Source organism: Ailuropoda melanoleuca, chromosome 2 (assembly GCF_002007445.2).
Source record: "Ailuropoda melanoleuca isolate Jingjing chromosome 2, ASM200744v2, whole genome shotgun sequence".
Classification (NCBI taxonomy): Eukaryota; Metazoa; Chordata; class Mammalia; order Carnivora; family Ursidae; genus Ailuropoda; species Ailuropoda melanoleuca.
In genome coordinates, this window is record NC_048219.1 from 156,630,538 (window position 1) to 156,653,672 (window position 23,135).

The following is a 23,135-nucleotide window of genomic DNA, read 5'->3' on the forward strand; positions in this document are numbered from 1 at the left end:
ACTGGCTGTCTCTATCTCTGTCGAATAAACAAAATCTTTAAAAAAAAAAAAAAAAAGATTTAAAAGGTATATAATTGTAAATGAAATTTTTTTCCACTTTTAAAAAAATTACTGTCACTGGCTGATTTTTGTATATTAATCTTGTTTTCAGCAATTTCACTATCATCTTTTTAAAACAAATGCTTTTAGGTGTGAATGCATACTGGAGCTTAAAATAAGGAAATTGGTTAGCAAAATGTTTTAAGTAACCATGAATCTGTGATTTGATCTATTTTGGGCATATCCTTTTGCAATTGTTATATGTATTATTGTTGCCATACAGTAACTGACTCGCAAGAACTTAGGAATCCATCTAGAAAATACACTTACTGTTATAATTCAGATACACTTTGATGCCTTCATTACCTATGAATTAATGGAGGAATCTATCAAAAGGCTATTATGGTTGTCATTAATAGGAAACAAAGGGCAAAACATGTTGGCGGTTTTAGTTTCATGCTTTAATCTAGTTTTAATATAATTTTTAAAATATAGCCGATGAAACACGAAGTTGAGTCAGTATTTTTATCAAAGTGAAAGTATGTTAAAGAGATGACTTTAATAAACCAAATCAGCCTCACTTTTTTTCTTTTTAAGTCCTAACCTACTTTTAAAAAATAGGAAAATTATTTCACACTTGGCTTTTGCTAAAGGGTTCTTTGCTTCTTTGGATAAATAGGTACAGATGGTATTTAGGTAACGAGATTATCATGAGTTTCCCAAAATAAGCGAACACTCAAAATGAATGCTAGTAGGCTGAGATGTGGGGGTGGGGGCTTTAGAATAGGTGGCTTGTATTTTTGAAACTTAGACCACTTGTTATTTGTAACTCAAGTATGTGAATCTGGTCCAAAAATACAGTTTAGATTGGATGTTTATGAATCAGGACGCTTCCTTCAAACTAGTAACCATTCAACAGCTTGGTGGAAATTACGAAATCTTGAGAGAATTAAAAGAAAGGAGGCACTACATGAAGTGTACCTTCTAGGTATGATAATTTCACATTTTCTCACTTGAGTATTTAAAATGAGTGAAAGATATATGAGTTTTTCTAAATTCCTAAGATTAAAGAACAATACTGGTTTGTCTTCAAGTTTCCAAATAAGGAAATATATGATTCATTGTTAAGTCACGGTTAGTATTTGAGAGTTTTCTTCATACACACCCTGTGGACACTGTTCTTTCAGTCTTTCAAGACCTACAGCTGTAATACGTAGGTCATTAGTGGATGAAAATCAAAAGTCATCTACACCTGAAAACATTTTTTCAGCTCTACATAAAATTCTTTTTCTTGTATGCATTTTTATGCTTGTTTCCAAATGTACTGTATATCAGGCAGTAAAGAATTAAGAAATTAATCATTGTTACAATAAACACTTTTTTTTTTTCCTTAAAGCTAAAGGATCGGCGATGGTCTTAGTACCTGGCTGGATACGGCCTGTTTTATAGGAGTCAGACCATGAAAATAGTGTGAGTGGCTGGGCGTAGAACCACACTCGTTGTTGGTGTGAGGCAGGTGCTAAGGGACAAACTCCTGAAGTATTAGAAAGATGTCCAGGCAGCCAGGATGTTTCCTCTCTCCAAAGAGGTGTTAGGTGGTAAGCTAGACAGGCAGTGTGTTTGTGTGAGATCTTAAATCAGTGAATGGATGAGGAGAGAGAACTTGAAAGTGGAGAATAGCAAGGCAGTGGAGAATGTAGGAGCTTGTAATGTTCAGAAATATGAGCAAGTAGGCAGTTTGGCATTATAGAGTATTTGTCAGATAGCAATTTCCGATCAGAGAGTTCCAGAATTCAAAGATGGGAAGAGGAGGATGTAGAGTCAGTGGGTAAGTTGTAGACCTATTGGAAATTCTACAGGAACTGAAGTGCGTGTGTTACTAAGATAGGGTCCTAGGCCCGTAGAATATGCCACATTTAAGTCAGTTTTCCTTGTAGTGTTGATAAGTCAAGGCTGAAGCTTTTGGAGGAGTCCAGCAGTCTTAGTTTTGAGAGGGGAGGACTGTTGAATCTGGGAACCCCATAGACCTGAATACATTTTTAGTAAGTTACGATGCTTTATTCTAAACTCTTAAAATGTGTAGATTTCAGTGTCAAATACTTGAAATTTTTTTTTTTTATCATTTTAAAAGATGGGTATAGGACTATCAGGGTAGTCTGTTTTTGAGTCATCTTGGTAAGTCACATTTTTCTAAATATGTCCATTTCATTTAAGTTTTCAAACTTACTATCATAAAGTTGTTTATAGTTTTTAAGACCTAATATTATTTGTACATTTCTCTCTTTTTTAAAGATTTATTTATTTGAGAGAGCGTGTATGCATGAGTGGAGGGGAGGGGTAGAGGGAGAGAATCTTCAAGCAGATTCCTGCTGAGCACAGAGCGTGATGTGGGGTTCCTTCCCACCACCTGTGAGATCATGATCTGAGCCAAAACCGAGAGTCTGACGCTTAACTGACTGAGCCACCCAGGCGCCCCCATTTGTCTCTTTTTTCCCCGATCAGTTTTACCAGAGGTTTGTCTGTTTTATTCATCTTTTCAGGGCTCTCCAAACTACGGTCTGTGGGTCAAATGTGGCCCACCTCCTGATTTTGCAGTAAATTTTCATTAGAACACAGCCAGGCCAGTTTGTTTATGTATTGTCTGTGGCTGCTTTTGAGCTACAACTTCTGAGTTCAGTGTTGTAACAAAGACTATTCGGCCTGTTAAGCCTAAAATATTCACCATCTGATCTTTTACAGAAAAAGCTTTCCAAGGACCCCTGATCTTTTTGAAGGAGGAACTTTTGGCTTTGTTGATGTTCTTGGTTGTGCTGTGCGTGTGTGTGTTCACTTATATTTTCTTATAGTTCATTTTATTGTTCTTTTCTCACTTAAGTTGGGTGCTTATTAGTTCATTGATGTTTAGCTGTTTTTTTCTGATGTAAGGAATTAAGGTTATAAATTCTCACTATATATTGATTCAGTGTAATTCCCAAAGTTTTGGTATGAAGTTATTTTTTTCCCCCAATTCTGATTACTTCTCTTTTTATTTATGATTTCTTATCCATAAATTATTTGAAGTGTTTTTTTCATTTCCAAATATGAGGGCTTTTCCTTAGTAATTTTTCTAATGATTTTTAACTGAATTACATTGTGGTCAGAGCACATGGTTTGCGTAAACTAAAATTTGTTGAGATTTTAGTTATGGCTCAGGTACAGTATTCTGTATGTGTCTGTTTTAACAATTTATTATAAAGTAGTCTTTTTTGTCTGCTTGCTCTCTATCAGAGTTGTATGAAAATCAACTACTGTGATTGTGGAATTGTTTGTTTCTCTTTGTATTTTGTAGTAACTATTAATCCTCAGTAACCCAATTTTGCATTAAAAGCCTATTTGTTTGATATTAATATAAGTACCTGTGTTTTGTTTTTGTTAGTAATCGCTTGTTACATCTTTTTACCATCCTTTTACTTTCAGTTTTTCTGAATCCATGTTTTGCATACATCTCTTGTAAATACCAGTAGTTGAATTAAAAAAAAAAAACTAGGCAAATTTTGTCTTTTAACTGGACTATTTGGCCTGTTTACATTTTTTATAATGACTAATATTTGGAATTTATTTCCCTTATTTTATTTTATATTTCTGTCCCTCCATCTCTTTAGATCTGATTTACTATCTGGAATTAGTTTCCTTTAGCCTGAAGTATATCAGGTAGAATTTTCTTAACGTAGGCCTACTGGTGGCAAATTCTGTCCTACCACAACCCACTGGAAAACATCTTTATTTTGCCCTCATTCTTAATTGCTGTTTATTTTGGGTATCAAATTCTATATTGTCAGTTATCTTCCCTTAGTAATTGAAGATATTTCCTTGGCTTTTGGTTTTCATTCTTGTGTTTATAAGTCAGTGTTATCTGAGTATTGTTCGCTTTTGAAATCTTCTGTTTACCTCTACCTTAGTTTTTTCTTCCTTCTGATTTCTCAGTTTTTCTTCGTCTTTTTTTACTGTATTGTTCTTTAGTCATATTTTCATCTCTTTATTTCTCTAAAGTCTTTGAGGGTCTTATTCTGTCATTTCTGCTGGTTTACTTTTGATGTTATTTCTTTGGATGTTTTATGATTTCTGTCTATAACTCATATTTCTTGGAACTGTGGGAATGTTTTGAGGCTTAGGAAGAAAATGGATTCTTCTGGAGGTTATTTGCTTTAGCTTCTACCTGTTTTCTGTACAGTACAACTCTGGAGCCCTGTGAAAAAAATTCTCAGCCCACATAGTGTGAGTGAGGGCTGAAAATCATGTGAAGGCTGATTTGGGGGTTTATGAAATCTCAAGGGAGTATCTTCTATTTTCTCCTACTCCGTAACAGGGTTCAAGACAGGTAATTTCCCTTTCATTCTCCTGGGAGTACAGGTGTATTTCTAAGTCAGGCTTATAGTGGGTGTGTAGTGCTTTGGGATTTCAGCTTTGTGGAGGGAGGGGTCTCAGACTCCTAACCTTTGGTGGATCCTGGGTTTTTCCTCCTATTCTCTTCCCACACTAACCAGCCCTATGAGGTTGTGAAGACTGAAGCTCAGGGTCATTTGGTTTGGCAACTCTCCTCAACTTAAATCTTTTGAGATACTGACTTTATTCATTTTAGCCCAAATAGTCCTTACTGTTGTCTTGCTGGCTTGTTGATGCATTTAACATATTTTTGCCCCCTCCCATTTTTATCCAACATTTTTAGTTGTTTTCTGTGAGGAGGCCAATCATTCCCTCCCTGTGCTGGAAATGAAAGCTTTGATTGCCTTTCGAGCCTCCCTATCACACAGCATTCTCGTGGTATTTTTTATGCTAATTATATACCAAATGGAATGTCACAATCATTTGATTGTTAAAGATTATAATTTTAACTACCAGTAAAGAAAACTTTAAGTCTAGTTATAAATGATAGAAAGCTAACTTTAAGAAATATTTAACATAAAAATATGAACAGGATTTTGTTATTTTTAGCACAAAAAAGAGGAATTGGAGGAAGCAAACCAATTAGAGAGAATATTTATTTTATATTTTTAACAAGACTAGAAACTTAGGGGCACCCGGGTTGCTCAGTTGATCTCAGGGTCATGAGTTCAAGCCCCACCTTGGGCTCCACACTGGGCGTGATGCCTACTTAAAAATACAAAAACAAACTAGAAACTTAAAATGTTTACTTTTTTTTTTCTTCTTCTTCTTTTTTTTTTTTTAAATTTTAAGTAAGCTCCCATGCCCAATGTGGGGCTTGAACTCCTGACCCTGGGATCAAGAGTCATATGCTTCACCAACTGAGCCAGCCAGGTGCCCCTAGAAACTTAGAATTTTTAAAAAGCTAGTATGGTATTGCAGTGACTACTATATTAGAGTATTTATATAATTTTTAAAAATACATCATAATACTTACTGATTTAATTATTAACAATTAGTGTGAAATACAGAAAACACCGACAGAAAATACATTTTTGAGGGGGAACCCTCAAAAGCTGAGAAGAACTCAGCTTATTACAACTTGGGATGAGCTCTAGTTATTTCTGCAGCCTCAGTTTTAATACCAGAAGTCTCCCTAAGGGTTTGGAGAGCTCAGTCTACTTTTTTGATCTCTTTAAGCCTGAATTCAGTAACAAAGAATGTGTTATGTTTTTGTTTTTGGTTTCTGGTAGGATGATGGAGTACTAGAACACTGTTTTTAGTTTATGTTGAAAGGTTATTTTCTGTGGTTATGCATAAGGTGGTACCTCTGAAATGTTGTCAATTAAAATACCTTACTGACAATCAGAAGTTCTCTGTACTAATGTAGGGTACATAAAAAGGAGTTTGAGAAGGTCTTCAAGGTCATTGTAGCTGCTGCTTTTCTAAAATTGAAGTTAATTTATTTAGGAAATCATTCTTTAAAGCATATTTCACTTTTAGCTCCAGTAGCATTGTGCCTTTCAAGGTATTTAGGGAAGAAGTTGATCTATTGATGATTCTTTAGGAAAAAGGGGAGAAGACTGAAAATACATTGTTCCTATTATGCTTTCATATTCAGTTGTGGGTTTAAAATAGGAGGCCTGGGTTTATTATAACCTTGTCTGTAGCAAAATTATTTGAGAATTAGCCAGTGTAAACTACAGGTGGAAATCTGGGGAGGGAGATGTTAGATATATGATTTATATCATATACCATAACCCATTCTAAATGGTTTCAATAGTTAAGTGGAAAAAAAACCGTTAGGCTAAATTACAGGAAAACATTCATGTATTATTAGGGGGAGAAGGGAGTTTCTGTGCATGGCACCCAAGACAAAAACCATAAGGCCAATGATAAACTATGAAAAAGAAAAGCCACTGCATATGAAGAGTTAATGCTCTTAACGCATAAAGAATTCCTAAAGTCCATAAGAAACTAGATAGTGCAGGGGCACCTGGGTGGCACAGAGGTTAAGCATCTGCCTTCGGCTCAGGGCGTGATTCCGGCGTTACGGGATCGAGCCCCACATCAGGCTCCTCTGCTATGAGCCTGCTTCTTCCTCTCCCACTCCCCCTGCTTGTGTTCCCTCTCTCGCTGGCTGTCTCTATCTCTGTTGAATAAATAAATAAAATCTTTAAAAAAAAAAATAGTGCAATAGAAGAAAAGAAGCAACTGCCATGAGCAAGCAAATTTTAAAGTAATTTAAAAGTATAATAAAAGGTTCAGTTTTATAGTCAAAGAAATGTAAATTATAACCAAGTGATATTGAAAATACATCAAATTGGTAAAGCTTTTAAAATGAAATAACCAGGGGCGCCTGGGTGGCACAGCGGTTAAGCGTCTGCCTTCGGCTCAGGGCGTGATCCCGGCGTTGTGGAATCAAGCCCCACGTCAGGCTCCTCTGCTGTGAGCCTGCTTCTTCCTCTCCCACTCCCCCTGCTTGTGTTCCCTCTCTCGCTGGCTGTCTCTATCTCTGTCAAATAAATAAATAAAATCTTTAAAAAAATAAAAAATAAAAAAAAATAAAATGAAGTAACCAGTGTTGGTTGATTCTGGATAATGGGTCTTCATATAATTGTTGGTAGTGTTACAATTTGGAGCAATTTTCCTGGAGAGTAATTTGGTGACTTATATAAATCTTTTAAAATTTAGTATATTCTGTGACCTAACAAGTCATTCTTAGTTTATTCCAAGAAAATAATTGAATATATGCAAAGATACGCAGTTAAGAATGTTCTTTGCAGCTTACTTTGTAGTACATGAAAAAGTGGGGGCAGTTTAATGTTCAGAGTGAGGTTGATTTAAATAATATATTGCTCTTTCCTACAATGGAATATTGTATGTCTAGGTAGTAAAAATGATATTGTAAAGAATATTTAAATTCATTTATCAGTCAATAAATAGTTATTGAGTATGCAACCCATGCCAGATACTGATGTGAACAAGCCAAGTTTCTGCCTTAACACATGATAGAAGTAAAAAGTACAGCATACATAAGTGAAAAAAGGTGATGACAAATCTATATTCACATACATGTCTGTATTTACAAAGATATTAGAGTAATATACATTAAAATATTAATAGATGGGGGTGCCTGGGTGGCTTAGTCTGTTAAGTGTCTGCTTTCAGCTCAGGTCATGATCCCAGGGTCCTGGGATTAAGTCCCACATCAGACTGCCTGCTCTGCAGGGAGCCTGCTTCTCCCTCTGCCTCTGCCTATTTCTCTCTCTCTCTCTCTGTCTCTCATGAATAAATAAATAAAGTCTTTTTAAAAAATAAAATATTAATAGCTAAACGGTTTGCTTTCTGCATTGCATTAATAGATGGAAGGTTGCATTTCTTCTGTTGCTTCTATTTTTGAGAATTTTAAATACAGAACTTTTTTGTGAACAAAGTGGGATGCCCGGGTAGGGAGGGAGTAAATGCCTGCTTTTTTATGAAAGGAAAATAAGAACTAATACTAAGAGCAACTTTATGCCAGGTGTGTCTCATTTATGTCTTGTTAGTCCCTTGAGGTGGTTCCCATTTTGATTATAATATTTTTGCCTCTGAGCACACTGAGGCTCTGAGAAGTTTTTACATGCCCAGAGTCACAAGGGTGGTACGTGATGGAGCACTACTCACCTCAGATCTGTCTGCCACCACATCCCATTCTCTTCTGCCATCAGTCATGCCTACGATGAGTATGTTCCTTGCTTTTTAAAAAAGTTCGACATACCGCTTGGCAATTCCCTGAATCTGTTAAAATTGGCAAAATTATGTGAAAAAAACCTTTTCTGATTTATTAAACAATTATAGATTTTGAATTTAGGTAACATTTGCTATTTTAAATTTCAGTACAAGGTGTTTTGTCAAGTAGCAACTCTGTATTGGCATCATTTAACACTAGATAAAAGAGTGGAATTAGATGAATATTAGAGTATTATTAGTGACTCCAAGACCTTGATTTTCCTTTATGGCCCTAATGTGTGCTAACTGGTTGTTTGTTGTTTTTTTTTACTAAGTAATTTGATAAATATTTAACTTAAATCATCTAGTTTCATTCCTTCCTAAGAATTTTTGTATCTGTTCACATTGAAAAAAAAATATCGTCAGATCATGTATACTCACTTTTAGTTAGGGAAATATTATCAACAAATATCAAATCCTTGGCTTTTGATAAAAATGAGATATGGAACATCTTTTACTTTATTTTGCTTATTTTCTGTGAACTCATGCCTAAACAAAAATAAATAAAGCATATAAATACATAAAACCAAGGTGACTATTTTGATTAATTTAAGTCCCGAGAGATGGTAGGTGATGTGATTTTCTTCTGAAATTAGGCCTTTGGACTAATAAGGAATAAAGAAAGACGCATCCTGATTTTTATAAACTATGATCTCATATAATGATGTGACATTTTTATATCCTTAAGTGAAACATTTTTCTTATTGATGAAATAAAGCTATTTATTATTTTTAAACTTTGTTTTGGATATACAGCTCACTGTTAACGAAGCGGCTGCTCAGCTCTGTGTGAAGGATAATGCCCTGCTGACAAGAAGAGATGAGCTGTTTGCCCTGGCTAGGCAGATTTCTCGAGAAGTCACCTACAAATACACCTACAGAACCACCAAGTAAGTGTCTAACTAATTGACAGTTATTTTTATATTGCTTGATAGAAGTAGAACTTAAAACACTACCCACTGATAGCATAGAAGCATTTTATCAAAAAGTAGAAGTGTGATGTGATTGTGGTTCTATAAAATTAAAGAGTGAAGTGACTTTTCAAAACATTGTTCATGTGGTTTTTGTTGTTTTGTTTAATTCTCTTTTGTCTTTCTTTGAAAGACAGTTCCCTAGCACTATAGCATTGTTCTGGTAGTGGTTTTAGATATTCTTCTCACACAGATGCTTTGGTTTTGAGTGTGATGATGGGATTTAGTTAGTCGACATGTATAGACCTATTTGTAAAACCACTACGAACTTGTTGAACTCATGGAGGACGCAAAGTGGTTCCTTTTGCAAGGTGTTTGCAATCCAATGAGATTAGTTGAATAGATGAAAAGACTCCATTGGGCAGTATTTAAGGGAAAATTGGAAGATGCCAGATTACATGGAGTATGGACCTATGTTTGAAATATGAAGTGGAATAGGAATATTTGAGTAAAAAACTTATGTTGAAAAGCAGTGGTGGTTTTAAAATTTAATATAAACACATCTTATTATTCTTCATCTCATCTTCACTTAAACCCTAAGCAAGATGGCATCGTACCATTTTAGTTTTATTCACTTGTTGCGCACGGACCGTGATTTCTAGTTCAGCATCAGTTGTGTGTGCCGCTGCTTCTCTGAGTAGTTGCAGATGACCGCTGGCGTTAGAGTACTGAATGTGTGTGTTGAAAGACCTCATCCTGAGCACCCTCCCTGGCCCTAATAAATCAGTTTCCGGGGATGGAGTCTTGGGATCCAAATGTTCACAAGTGTCCCAGATTATTCTTGTGCCTAATTCAAATTTGAAAAATCATTGAGGCATTTGCTGTCACCATTATATCCCCTAACTCCTAGCAGCTTCCTTTGCTACCTTGCCTCAAGAGCCCACATATTTACAAACTAACACAAAGTAAAATTACACAGACTAAATGAACAGGCTAAGAATATACAGAATATTATAAAACTATTTATAAGATTTTTTTTTAGGTTGGATAATCAAGAGCTGATTTACCGATTTTTAAAATTTTTTTCACTGCATTACACAAAATTTTCTGACTGCTTTATTTAAATAATTTAATCAAAGTAATACATGTACATGATTTCAGGAGTCATAGTACACAGGGCTTACACTGAAACTTAGCAGTTTCCCTACTCCACCCCTGCCCTCTTCTGAATACCATACCCCAGAGGCCACTGCTTTCAACAATTTTGTGCTGTTTCTTGTAGTATTTACATTTATATACTTTTTAAGTTAAGTATATTTTTAAATATATACCATGTTTACATAATTTAGGAGCCAAAACTATGTGAATATGTAATATAAAAAGTTGCACTCCTGTTCTGGTTTTTTTTTTTTTTTTAACTCTTCCTCTCCTCAGTGTAAGTAGTTTTATTAGTTTCTTTTTCATCTTTCCAGTGTGTGTTAATGTACTTGCAAACAGATACATATTTTCTCCTCATTTTTACCTTTTTTTTCCAAAAAACAATAGGTAGTAATTAGTCTGTATTTTGCTTTTAACATGTCTTGGAGATCTTGTCATAGTAGTATCTACACATCTTCCTCATTATTTTTTTCAGCTTCATGGTATTGCATTGTGTGGATGTACTGTGATTTTTTTTTAAATATTATTTATTTGTTTATTTGCAAAAGGGAGACTGTGTGTGCATGCGAGCAGGGGGAGGGGCAGAGGGAGAAGCAGACTCCCCGCTGAGCAGGGAGCCTGCCGCTGGGCTCAATTTCATGATCCCAGGATCATGCACTGAGCTAAAGGCAGACACTAACCGACTGAACCACCCAGTCGCCCCACCATGATTTATTTAACCAGTCCCCTATTGATGGGTACTTGAGTTGATCATTATAAATAGCATCATAATCAATAACGTCATACATATTTTGTTGATTTTGAAATACACTTTTTTCACATTTTAATGTCTTTTACTTTGAGGGGTAACTTCAAATTGATGGCTTATTACAGTTTAATTGGCAGTAGTATTTCATATATCTGTAGGTACCTTTGGGATAGAGTCCTGGCTGAGGGATCCCTAGGTCAAGGAAAAATGCATCTGTAGTTTCAATAGATAGACAAAATGCATTTTAATCTTACGTAGCCTTAAGCATTCATCTTAAATGGGCACTTTGGTCATTTTATCCTGAAGTGTTCCTACTTAGGATCCATAAAAAGATACCATGCTATATAATCCTCCTTGATTTTTTTTCCTTTTTCATTATGTGCTAATTGTTACATGTTTATTGAGTACTTTCTTTGTGGGGGAGTTCTTAGGTAGTGGCCTTTTAAAATGTATAATATAATTGTGTCTGCATAGTTCCCTAATGTTAGTTTAGAAATGATGAAAAGTCTTTTTTGTTATGTCAGTGTTCATTATGAATATCTTATATTCTGGTGTAAGGGTTTCAGGGGTATATGTGTTTTGGTGGAAGTTTATAGATTGAGATGTCTTTAGAATAAAATTTGTTACCTTCTCAAGTTTTTCTCTCTCCCATTCCATTCAGGTCAAAATGTGGAGAAAGAGATGAATTATCCCCGAAGAGAATTAAAGTGGAGGTAAGATCATACATTATATTTTCTTTTTTTTTTTTTTTTTTTAAAGATTTTATTTATTTATTCTACAGAGAGACAGCCAGCGAGAGAGGGAACACAAGCAGGGGGAGTGGGAAAGGAAGAAGCAGGCTCATAGCGGAGGAGCCTGATGTGGGGCTCCATCCCATAACGCCGGGATCACGCCCTGAGCTGAAGGCAGACGCTTAACCGCTGTGCCACCCAGGCGCCCCAATACATTATATTTTCTTAAGCTAATAATGTTTATTTACTAGTTCAGACTGAAGAAAAGGATGTTCCATAAGCAAATGAAAAATGTGAATGAATTGTGGAATCTTTAAGACACTATAGAATTTTGTTGCTTTGAAGTATCTAATTTGAACTAGGATACTAAAGAAATTTTTAAAAGGAAACAATAATGAGATTGATGTCCAGTCAGTTTATCAGAGGTTGATTTGTCAATGGGTGTTTCTTATACACTTAAGTATACTAGTTAAATGATTTTTTTTATAATCTCATTTATATCATTAGTCATCTTATCAAATACATTTAGAGGAGCTAAAGGTTATTTATATTAATGAGCTGAGAGAAATGACAGTTTAGCAGCTCCAAGTAATGGAGACTTTCCTATAATCAAGCCTCTTACAGAGGATCATGGTTGAGGCTGATCTTTTTTTTTTTTTTTTTAAGATTTATTTATTAATTTGATAGAGAGAGTGAGCATGGGGAGGGGGCAGACGGAGAGGGAGACAAGCAGACTCTCCACTGAGCTGGAAGCCTGACACTGGGCTCAGTCCTAGGATCTTGAGATCATGACCTGAGCCAAAATCAAGAGTCTGATTCTTAATAGACTGAGCACCCAGGTGCTTCAAGGTTGTCTTTCTGATTTGAGGCCTGCAAGAGGTAAGGGGTAGTTGAACAAGAAAAAAAAATATGCTTTTCTTAGGGCTGTCAGAACTATAGAATGGTTTCAAAACTGTACTTTAATTTGGATTGAATTTTTCAAAACTGTACTTTAATTTGGATAGAATGGTTTCAAAACTGTACTTTAATTTGGATTGAATTTTTTTTAAAGGCTAGTCCGTAGCAGAGTAGAAATTTGAAGTCTGAGAGCTCCTTTTTTTTCTTGGGCAGAGAATGGGGGTCTGTACTCTTTTAGACATCCGTTATTTAATTTCAAGTTAAAGCAAATAAGCTGTGTTTACCCTAAATTCTCATTATTTTAACTAAGCGTCTGTTTATATATAGTCTTTCAGTCACACCAAAGGTACAGTTATCTTTTTTTTTTAATTAAGATTTTATTTTTGAGAGAGAGCGCAGGCGTGCGCGTGCATACACGCGNATACACGCGCACGCGCCCCCCCCCCCACATACACACATACACACACACACACCAGAGGTGGGGGTGGGGGAAGGGGCAGAGGGAGAAGCCGACTCCCCGCTGAGCAGGGAGCCCCATGGGAGACTCAGTCCCAGGACCCTAGGATCATGACCCAAGCCAAAGGTAGACCCTTAACAGACTGAGCCTCCCAGGAGCCTGCACAATTATATTTTAAAAATGTAAATCCCTTTCTCACTTAACTCTTTCCAGTGGCTTTCTACTGTACCTAGAATAAAATCTACAGTGGTAGAGACGTCTAAGACCCTACATGATCTGACTCTAAATTTGTATCTCTAACCTCATCTGCTACCACATTTCCCCATTCTTACTGTGTCCCAGCTACACTGACCCACTTTCTGTTGTTGGAACATGCCAAACTCATTTGTGCCTCAGTACTCTCTGTTTGTTCCCCTACCTATATCTTTCTGTAGCTCTTCACGTGGCTTCAGCTCACAGCTGGGAGTTTCCTCTGACTTCCCAGCCTCCCTTTCTAAAAGGGCACCCTTACCTCAAAATCACATTCAGGCTCATTCTCCTGGTTTGGTTTGTTTGTTTTCATAGCACTTACTGGTATCTGAAACTATTATGTATTTGTTTATATTATCAGTCTTCCCTATTGCATGAGAATAGATCTCTTATCTGTCTGCCTACTACTTTATACTCAGATTTGATAATAGTGCCTTGCACTTAATAGGCACTTAATAAAATCAGTTAGGTGAAATAATGAATGGCTATGGTTAAGCACCTTCGACTTCTTAAAAACTTTAGCCTAAAACGGTGGTTCTCAAAGAGGAGAAGAGTTTTGTCCAAAAAAGTCCACACTTTAGAAAACTGTGCTTATATTTGTAATCAGTGTCATTGTTAGCTCTTGAGTAGTGTTTAAGATGGGTTAGCTTGAGATACCATGCAAAAAAAATGCTGAAATTATCCAAATAATCTAACTATTGATGACATAGTTTTATCCTATTGCATCCCAAGATAATGAACGAGAGAGGATTCCTGTAGATTCAGTGACTCTGCCACTGAAAGGGAAGGCCAGTGAATGTAGAGACTGCTGAGAAGGCATGTGCCATCAGAGGATTTAGAGGAAAGAAGGTACCAAACCTGCCCAGGGACCAGGATCTTTCTCACCATTGGCCCTCTATGTAATCCTGACTTGGGCTCTTCTTCCATTTAAGCCCCGTTTTCCTTTTTTGTCTGTGTTCAAAGATCACTGTTGCACATTAAAGTTTGAGATCATGAATCTCATGGACTGTTCGAGCTGTCATTTTTTCTCGTTAGGCTGTATTGATAAACCTTTCTGACCTCCCCGGTGGCCTTATCTGAAATTTAAGCGAAGTGTTTTTTGTATCCAGCACGTTTTGAGTTTCCTTTAGTGGCTCAGAGTGTTGGGTTTTAGCATTAGATGTGACCCTTCTATTCCTTTAAGTATGTTCCCCTAGAGATATTGAATGATAGTTCTGTTTGGTTAGTTTATTGTTCTACTGGCGTTCACAAAGCCACTTGAGCCGTTCTGGACTTAGAATTAAGATAATCGGTGTTTCCTTTTTCTGTGAATAACAGTTCTAACCCTCCCTAAATAACAAGTGACTCATCAACCCAGGCTACTTTAAATGCTCTTATAGATACTAAACTCTTGATTTTGTTTCCCAGGAATAAATAGGGACTTGAGCTTTAAATTCAGGACAGTAGTGTACTTTTTTTGCTGGTTTGTTTTAAATTTTGTTTTGTTTTTGCTTTGTGTTTTAAAAGACGTACTGCAGGGCAACAGTATCTCTCCAGAATGTGTGTGTGTTGTGCATGTGTGTACTTACATGTGGATACAGTGTAATCCTTTGCAAAATATACAGTATTGGCATCAATCCTTGTCTAAATTCTCTTGTGTGCTCTAATTCAGATTTGAGACACTAGAGCTACTGCTTCAGTTCCAGAAGCTGATACTGAAGTAGTGTTGTGTAGGATTGTTACTCCCTTACAGCTTTTCATCAAGTATTAGTGCGTTGTTTATGCCTACTTCCTATGTAGCTTCCAACGAGGGGAGAATTCCTGGCAGGAGAAGAGATTAAGGGAGGCTCCATTGAGGAGATATTGTTTGAGCTGGGTTTTAAAAGAAAGGTAGAGTTTCAGAAGGAAAAGATGTGAGGTGGAGGGGCATTACAAAGATAGACTAGCATGGGCAAAGACAGAGGTAAGAAAATACTGTGCATGTTTAGAGAACAATGAGACCAATTTGTTCAGAAATCATGACTGACACCAAGGACTTCATAAGTAAAACTAGAAGATTTTAGAATTCTTTGAACATGCTGTTTCTTATTTCAGTCGAATTACTAATTCTCTATTAAAAGAAAATACTATAAAGATAAGCTTAGGGGCGCCTGGGTGGCACAGCGGTTGAGCATCTGCCTTCGGCTCAGGGCGTGATCCCCGCATGATGGGATCGAGCCCCACATCAGGCTCCTCTGCTATGAACCTGCTTCTTCCTCTCCCACTCCCCCCACTTGTGTTCCCTCTCTCGCTGTCTCTACCTCTGTCAAATAAATGAATAAAATCTTTAAAAAAAAAAAAAGATAAGCTTAGCACATTATAAATTATAGTAGATTACTAATTACTAGGCCCAAGTTAATGAGAATTTTTTCTTTCATCTAAAATCCTTGACAATAACAATTAGCATATGTGCCAAGTTGCTGACTTTTTTCATCTTAAAAAGATAATTTTTACAGTGAACAAAAAGAAATGTGATGTCCAGTAGATAAAATAGAAGTGACATGAAAAATAGACATGTAAGGGAAAGATACATTTTCTTGCATGCCATTACTAGTGCATTAGGACACACTGACAAAACGAGCGCTTTGTTCAAGCTCGGTAAGGTGTTTTCTTGTTTCCAAATGCTGTAATTTCCTGGTCTGTTTGTGGAGGGCTGGGTACAAGTTTTAAAATCCTTGTCTGGTTTTTTTTCCTCTTATCATGTAGTAGGTTGTTCCCCTTTAAGGATAATTAGCTATTTATTTGATTGCTTTTGTTTTTGTTGTGATTATTTAATACAGGATACTATTGTAGTGAAGTACTGAGGTTAATCTGTTGTCCTTAGTACTCCTTTCTCTAATTCCTGGAATAATGAAGTAAACAGAGGAAAAAGCCTGCTAGCTTGGGAAGGCCTTAGGGTGACCCATCACTTGGGACGAAGCCTCTCAGGAAGGCACCTCTTCAGCCCTGTATGTTAGTAAGCGAGGCTTGGGAATATTTCTCCTATCCGGGCCAGATGAATAGTTTGTACACCTGGAACACAGTCCTTTGCATGGATCCACTTTCAGCGAAAATGAAAATGAATTAATGTTTGTTTCCATTTTCATCAGAGACCTCAAATCTAGCTCTGGGACACTTGCAAAAATAACTTTTTTATTGAATCTATTAATGCCTGTCCCTGCTAGGCATTTGAAATTCATTGTCACAAACCTTCTTGTTTATCCTTATATGGAGGCTTTAGGATTTCCATTTATAGCCAAAGAGACAGCCAGAAAGTCTCAGGAACTTGCTCAAGCTGCCACATTGCTCTCTGGTGGCAGAGCCGGGGCTTCAAATCTAGGTCTGACTCCTAAACTGCAAAACAGCACTACCTTCCTGGTGCTGATGAGTATTCGCAGAGCACCTTCGGTATCAGGGTTATAGCTTGTCTCCTGCTAGTATGGTATAGAGGGCCGAGTGCGTGCAGAAATGGTAGTCTTTAAAGAAGGGGGAAAGAGTGGCAGTTACCAGCATAGCCAAGCAGTTGTTAAGTTTTGAGTGGGAAATTTAACAATATAAATGAGAAAATATATTTAAATATAAGACATTGCCATTTGACAAACTGATTGTTTAGAATGAGAAGAACAATGTTGGGAAGATAAACAGTAAATCAAGAAAAGTTAGTTTGATTTATTTATATTATACCTATGACAATATATTCAAGACAGCTTCATAACTAGTTAAAGGAGATGAAACACCAACACCCAAAGTCTCTGGGGCTCGTGACTTTTCAAAATAATAATTAAAGGTGGATTCAGTTGAAAGCCTTTCTTTTTCACTAAGAACATAACGTGTTCTATGAACAAATCCTGTCATTACCTTCCGTGTTTGTGAGTGAGATCTTGGAAAAGAGGAAGACTGTGTAAGAGAACTGGTCTCGGGACTAGCCACGGGCGCTGACTAAATGGGCTGTTGCTGTTCAGATCTCATTGGTGGGTTTTCTTCGTTCACTGAAATTGCTGGAGACTAGGCAAAGAGATGGGAGGTGACAGCATTCTTGATCCTGTGTGGGTTGGGAGTGCAAAGCAATCAGAGATAACTGGATGAAAGAAATGCAGTTTGTTAATAGAGACCAGAAAGTCAGAGAATTGGGGCTTGAAGAAGAAAGACTTAGAGGAAACATCTGCTAGCAGTTCCAGGGGGGTGAGGGAGGGGGAGGGAAGAGGGTCAGAACACCCACCTACGCTGTTACTAAGCTTGTTGAAAGAAAGCTGGTCTAATTTGATGTAGAGTCTTCCCCTCTGGATCAGAAAAACAGAAGCATTACAATCTGCTATTCATATAGAAAGTGTGAGTAAAAAAAAACAAAAGAGGAAAATGCACGTGTGAGGCTGAGAACATCTGCTGGAACAAGCCATTTTAAAGACAGCTAAGCAGTGGCTTTAAAGCAGCTTGCTGGTATTTGGGGGCAAGGTTGAGGAGGAATGGGGGTGGAAACCAATGGGATGAGAGTAATTAGGTCATGAACAGCATCCCACCCTGTGTCTTTTATTTTCTCAGTGCTCAAAATCAGAGTCTCACCAGTAAGGGAACACTGTGATTAATGGCAGGAGCCAAGAATGTGACATGAAGATAAATTGCTCATAGCATGGTACAGCTGGTTCTTGGGGAAAAAGCCGGAGAGACACGTAACAAAAGTCCTGTACCAAACATGATGGGAAAGAGACCAGTTTCTTGGGAATGTTCTCACTCTTCTTTCCAAGCCCTATATTTGGGGTACCTGAAAATATAGGTCATGAAGTGATAGCTACTCAGTCCTGTAGAGTGTGCCCGTAATGAACCACCAAAGACTGGGAGCAAATCAGAATGACTCATGTACTCAGTTTCGGAGAGATCACTGATTATTTGGATATGGTTGTTTATTGCTTATTGCATGTTTTTACTTCTCTTTATTAATGGAGGAGCAGTGTCCATTTCCCAAAAACTGTTACATGTAAAATTTGAAGTTTCCCCTTCCAGCTTTTCCACATTGTCATGATTGAATAATCTTGTGTAGCAATGTGTACTTTTCCAGGAGTTACCATTTGCATTACTGCATTTAATCTCCACAAATCTCCACTGGGTGGAAAAAGCTGATGATTCCATCTCCATTTAAAAAATTGGGAACACTGGAAATAATGAGGTTAACTTTCCTGCCCGGGATCACACATCCAGTTCCTAACACAAGAAGACTAGATTGCTCTTTCTTCTGTAAGTTCCTTTAAAAATAGCACTGGAATATTGGAGGTTCTGGCCTGGGCACACTCCACCCAGGGCTTGTTGAAAAGCTGGAACTATATATTGTCCCCCTCACATTCAGATTGGGCTTTCAGAAACACAGATCTGGTTCGTTTCTTCCCCGAGACCTTCAGTGGCTTCTCTTTGAATTTAAGATAAAGTCAACAATTCTTAACATGGCTTATAAGGGCTCACAGAATTTGGCCCTGCGTATCCAACTTCTCTCACCAGTCTCTCTTTCTCAGTGTATTCCCTATGTTAGCTATGTTAAATATTCTCCAGCTTCTCAGCTGTGTTGTCCTGTTCTTTTTGCCTGTAGGTTTATATATAAGCTGCTCTCTTTCCCTAGAGAATTCTCTTCTTTCAACTCTCAGCCTAGACATCATGCCCTCTCAGAAGACTTCCCTGACAGTGTCCTCCACTATGCTCTGGATCTCTTTGTCCTTTGCTCTCTCTAGACTATATGTCAGGAGGGCAGGAGTCATTGAATCCTCAGCATTGAGTACAGAGTCCAGAACCAATTAGGCAAGCGAGAAATTTTTCGTGAATGAATAAACAGGTATTCCCAGATTTCCGTTGTTCTTTCCACTAAAACTGTTTCCTACCAATATGGTCAATATTTTCTTGCTGGTTTTAGTGTTAAATATCCAAGAGGTCTTATACTATGTAAGTAATTTCTAAGATATCTATACTATGTAAATATCCCTGAAATTGATCTTATTCCCCCTGTATCATAGAGATGCAGTGAGTCACTTGTAGCATGCTATCTATTCTACTTGATTAAATCTGGTAGCTTTAAAGGGGAACTTAAATATCAGTAGCGAACATTTATCTGGTAATATCTATGGGGCAAGCGTTGTGCTAAATGTTCTTCATGAATTTTTTGGTTCCTTAAAATGGTTCTAAAGTTAGTTGAGTAGGGTGTGATCCCAGGTTCCTGGGATCGAGCCCCACATTGGGCTCCCTGTTCCACTGGGAGCCTGCTGCTTCCTCTCCCACTCCCCCTGCTTGTGTTCCCTCTCTTGCTAGCTGTCTCTCTCTCTGTCAAATAAATAAATAAAATCTTTAAAAATAAATAAATAAATAAATAAATAAAATAAAATTAGCTGCGTAGACACAGAAAGATGAAACAGTCTATCCAGTATCACAGAAAATAAGTAGTAGAATTGGGTTTTGAACTTAGTGTAAATCATTAGAGTTAAACCAGTTCAGCTTATGAAAAACCGAGCTGTAAGAGCTGTGCCTCTGTTTACTGCTATGAGTTTTATAAATGCAGTACCTCTGGGATTTACAGTTTGAGCAGAGGCTTTGAAGCCAGTGTCTTTAGCTGTAAAATGAGAGGAACCTAGGGTTGTCTGTGTTGGGGATTAAATTAGATGGTACATGTAAAACACAGAACATAGTCGGGAACTGGTGGTACATGGTAATCACCTAGAAAATATTCACTTCTTTTGTTTTCCAGGTCTTCTCTTAGCTTCCCTCGTTGAGCTTCCCTCATTGAACAACCCTCACAGATAGGTGCTCTTCACTTAAAGGAGACATTGCCAAAGAGAAAGTTAGACTTGGAGGTCTAAATAAGTTCTTAGACTAAACAAGTGTACTTTTCACTTAGATTTAGATTGTATCCATGTGTATAAAGTTCATTCTAGCTCAGTTAATGATTATATTCCATATATTCTTCTGAGCCAAGGGTCCTTGGTCTTGTGGGGGCCTAGAAAGGTAACTATTTTCAATACTTTAAAAATGCTGATTGGGGCACTTGGGTGGCTCAGTCAGTTGGGCGTCTGCCTTTGGCTGGGGTTGTGATCCCAGGGTGCTGGGATCCCTGCATTGGGCTCCCTGCTCGGGGTGGGGGGGTGGTGGTGTCTGCTTCTCCCTCTTCCCCCCCCTTCCCCTGGCTCGTGCTCTCTCTCTTTCTCTCTCAAATATTGTATATCAACCCATCATAAAGCTACATGAAACTACCTCAAGATGTCAAATTTTTTTGCCCTTGACTCTGTTTCATTTCATATCTTTGAATTTAAAAATAGCAAATTATTACTTAAAAAATGAATTTTGGTAGATGAAATCTTTGAAAACATGAGATCCACAGTGGAGAAATAAGACCCTGATGGGGAAAAACTTTTGAATCAGTATCTCTTATTTCAAATAAGATAAAATATTTTGTTATTATTATATCTGTTTCTGCTATAAGAACTGTTACATCTTTTTCTGCTATAAGAACTTTGGTTTTTAATGATTTACCCTTTGCTACAAATACATAGCTCATGAAACTTGGGGAGAAATATTTTGGACGTTAATGACCATTTCTGTGAGGAGTCCTTTAGTAGTTTTTAGTGAAGTTACTAAAACCACGCTATTGTGATGTTTGTAGATACAAATTTCATGTGAAGCAATAAGTGAGCAAAAAAACACAAAACAACTTGAAAAAAAGTAGTAGATGGATTGGCACTTAATATATATAAAGTATACGGTGAAAATCATTTAAGTTGATATATTGTCCAGGAGGAGGGTGCCCCAAGTTAGCTCTGTTTGATGTAAGAACTTGGTATGTACTGATGCACTAACTTAGCAGTGATTACATGCTAAAGGCAGTATCTCATCTGCTCCTCACAACAGCCCTAACAGAGAGGTGCTCTTACCTGTACTTTTCATATGAGGAAGCTAACATTCTGAAGGTTGGGTTAGTCCTCTGGTGTTACGTAGCTAGTAAGCGGTAGAATTGGAACATGAGTGCAGGTCTTTTTTCCTTTCTTCTTCTTCCTTCTCCCTCTTCCTTCTTCCTCTTTCTTCCTTCTTCTTCTTCTTCTTGTTCTTCCTTTTAGATTTACTTATTTATTTTAGAGAGAAAGAGTGTGTGAGCAAACAGTGGGGGGACGGGAGGGGGGAGAGAGAGAGAGTCCTGAAGCAGATTCCCTGCTGTGCAGGGAGCCTGACGTGGGGCTCGATCCCACAACACTGAGATCATGACCTGAGTCAAAATCAAGAGTTGCTGCTTAATCAGCTGAGCCATCCAGGTGCCTCAAGTGCAGGTCTTTCTAATTCAAACCCATGACAAGTCAGCGTGGAAGAATTCTTCTGAAATTCAGGTTGGGATTACTGGGTAGCACTTTGAAGAAAATTTACATTGGTTCTTAATCACATTACATATAACAAAATAAATTCCTGGTTAGTCAAATTTTAAAAACAAAGCAAACAAGATAAAGCTTTAGAAAAACTAAAGGGTAGGTTTGAGTATCAAATCTCTAAAGCAGAATGCCTTCCTGAAGCTTATAGTGATAGAAGAATTTACAAAATAAAGGTATATACAACTACAGTATATAAAATTTAAAAAATTTTTGAATATCAATACAAAAATATAGTTGGCAAAAGTTAAGAAAACAGCAACACCCAGCACTGGCAAGGAAAACTTACGGTCTGATTAACCTGTAAAGGCCCTTGGGGGAAGTAGTGAATGAAAAATGTTCATAAAACTGTTCATCCCTTTGCAGTAATTGTACTAGGAATCTACTGTATTGGGTTATCTAAGCTATGGAAAATGGTATTTCTATGAAAATATTTTTGCAGTGTTTTTCAACCCAAAAATAAGAAAAAGAATCTAAATGTCCAATGTGAAAATAGTAATTATTGATATTATTATTATATTATATATAGTTGAACTGCTAGATGAAATGCTGTATGAAATGTTATATTACCATTATTAATAATGCTCATGAAATCTGCATTCCATTGTAGATGTATAAGTCTTATTGTCTTTTTTATTTGTATTTTTAGTTAGGTTATAACTGTAGAAATAAAGTAATTGTACCATAAAAGACTGAAAGGAATTATTGTACATTAAAATCTTAATCACGATTACTTGGGCGGTAGGATTAAAGTGCTTTTTTTTTTTTTGGCCATTTTCTGAGTTGTTGATATTTTATTTACAAACTAAGTAAAAAGGACTTATTCTTTCACCCAAAGGATGGATTTCCAGATTTCCAGGACTCTGTGCAAACCCTCTTCCAGCAGGCTAAAGCTAAGAGTGAAGAACTCACTGCTCTTAGTTCACAGGTAACGTAAACCACCAGGTAACATTTTCATAATAATATATGTAGGTTGAAAAATAAATGGCTGCTTTAGCTAGCTTCAGTTTTAAGCATCTGAGGACTGGATTTATTTCTGGTTGTTTTTGAAACGTCATCTGATCCACAGCTGTATCAACAAGATAGCAATAACAATGTAGTTTGACTTGAGCAGGATCTGATACAGTGATACTTGTTCTTTGTAGTTTTGTAGGAAGAAAGACAGATTCTCTACTTAAGAAGACTTTTTAAAAGAAGCAATTTGATACCAGGAATAAAGCCATGTTGACTATGGCTGTGTGTAATACAACTCAGATAAAATAGTACTAGTTCTCAATAAAACATTAATCATTGATATTATAGCTATTGTTAAATCATTTCAATTCATGCATGAGGAAAAATTCTTACCTTAATATGTATCTTCAGGTGCTTTTGCTATTATTTAATTGTTGTATGC

At 36.9% G+C, this 23,135-nt stretch overlaps 1 protein-coding gene across 3 annotated transcripts in view; it reads left to right on the forward strand.

Annotated features, from left to right (window-relative positions):
* Positions 1 to 23,135, forward strand: part of NAB1 (NGFI-A binding protein 1) — a 45,551-nt gene that overhangs the window by 14,609 nt on the left and 7,807 nt on the right. For all 3 annotated transcript variants that reach the window (XM_034654869.1, XM_002917992.4, XM_019798316.2), the window contains exons 3-5: positions 8,967 to 9,100; positions 11,689 to 11,740; positions 22,578 to 22,667. In XM_034654869.1, coding sequence (XP_034510760.1) covers positions 8,967 to 9,100; positions 11,689 to 11,740; positions 22,578 to 22,667 — 276 coding nt within the window. The remainder of the gene's footprint in view (positions 1 to 8,966; positions 9,101 to 11,688; positions 11,741 to 22,577; positions 22,668 to 23,135) is intronic.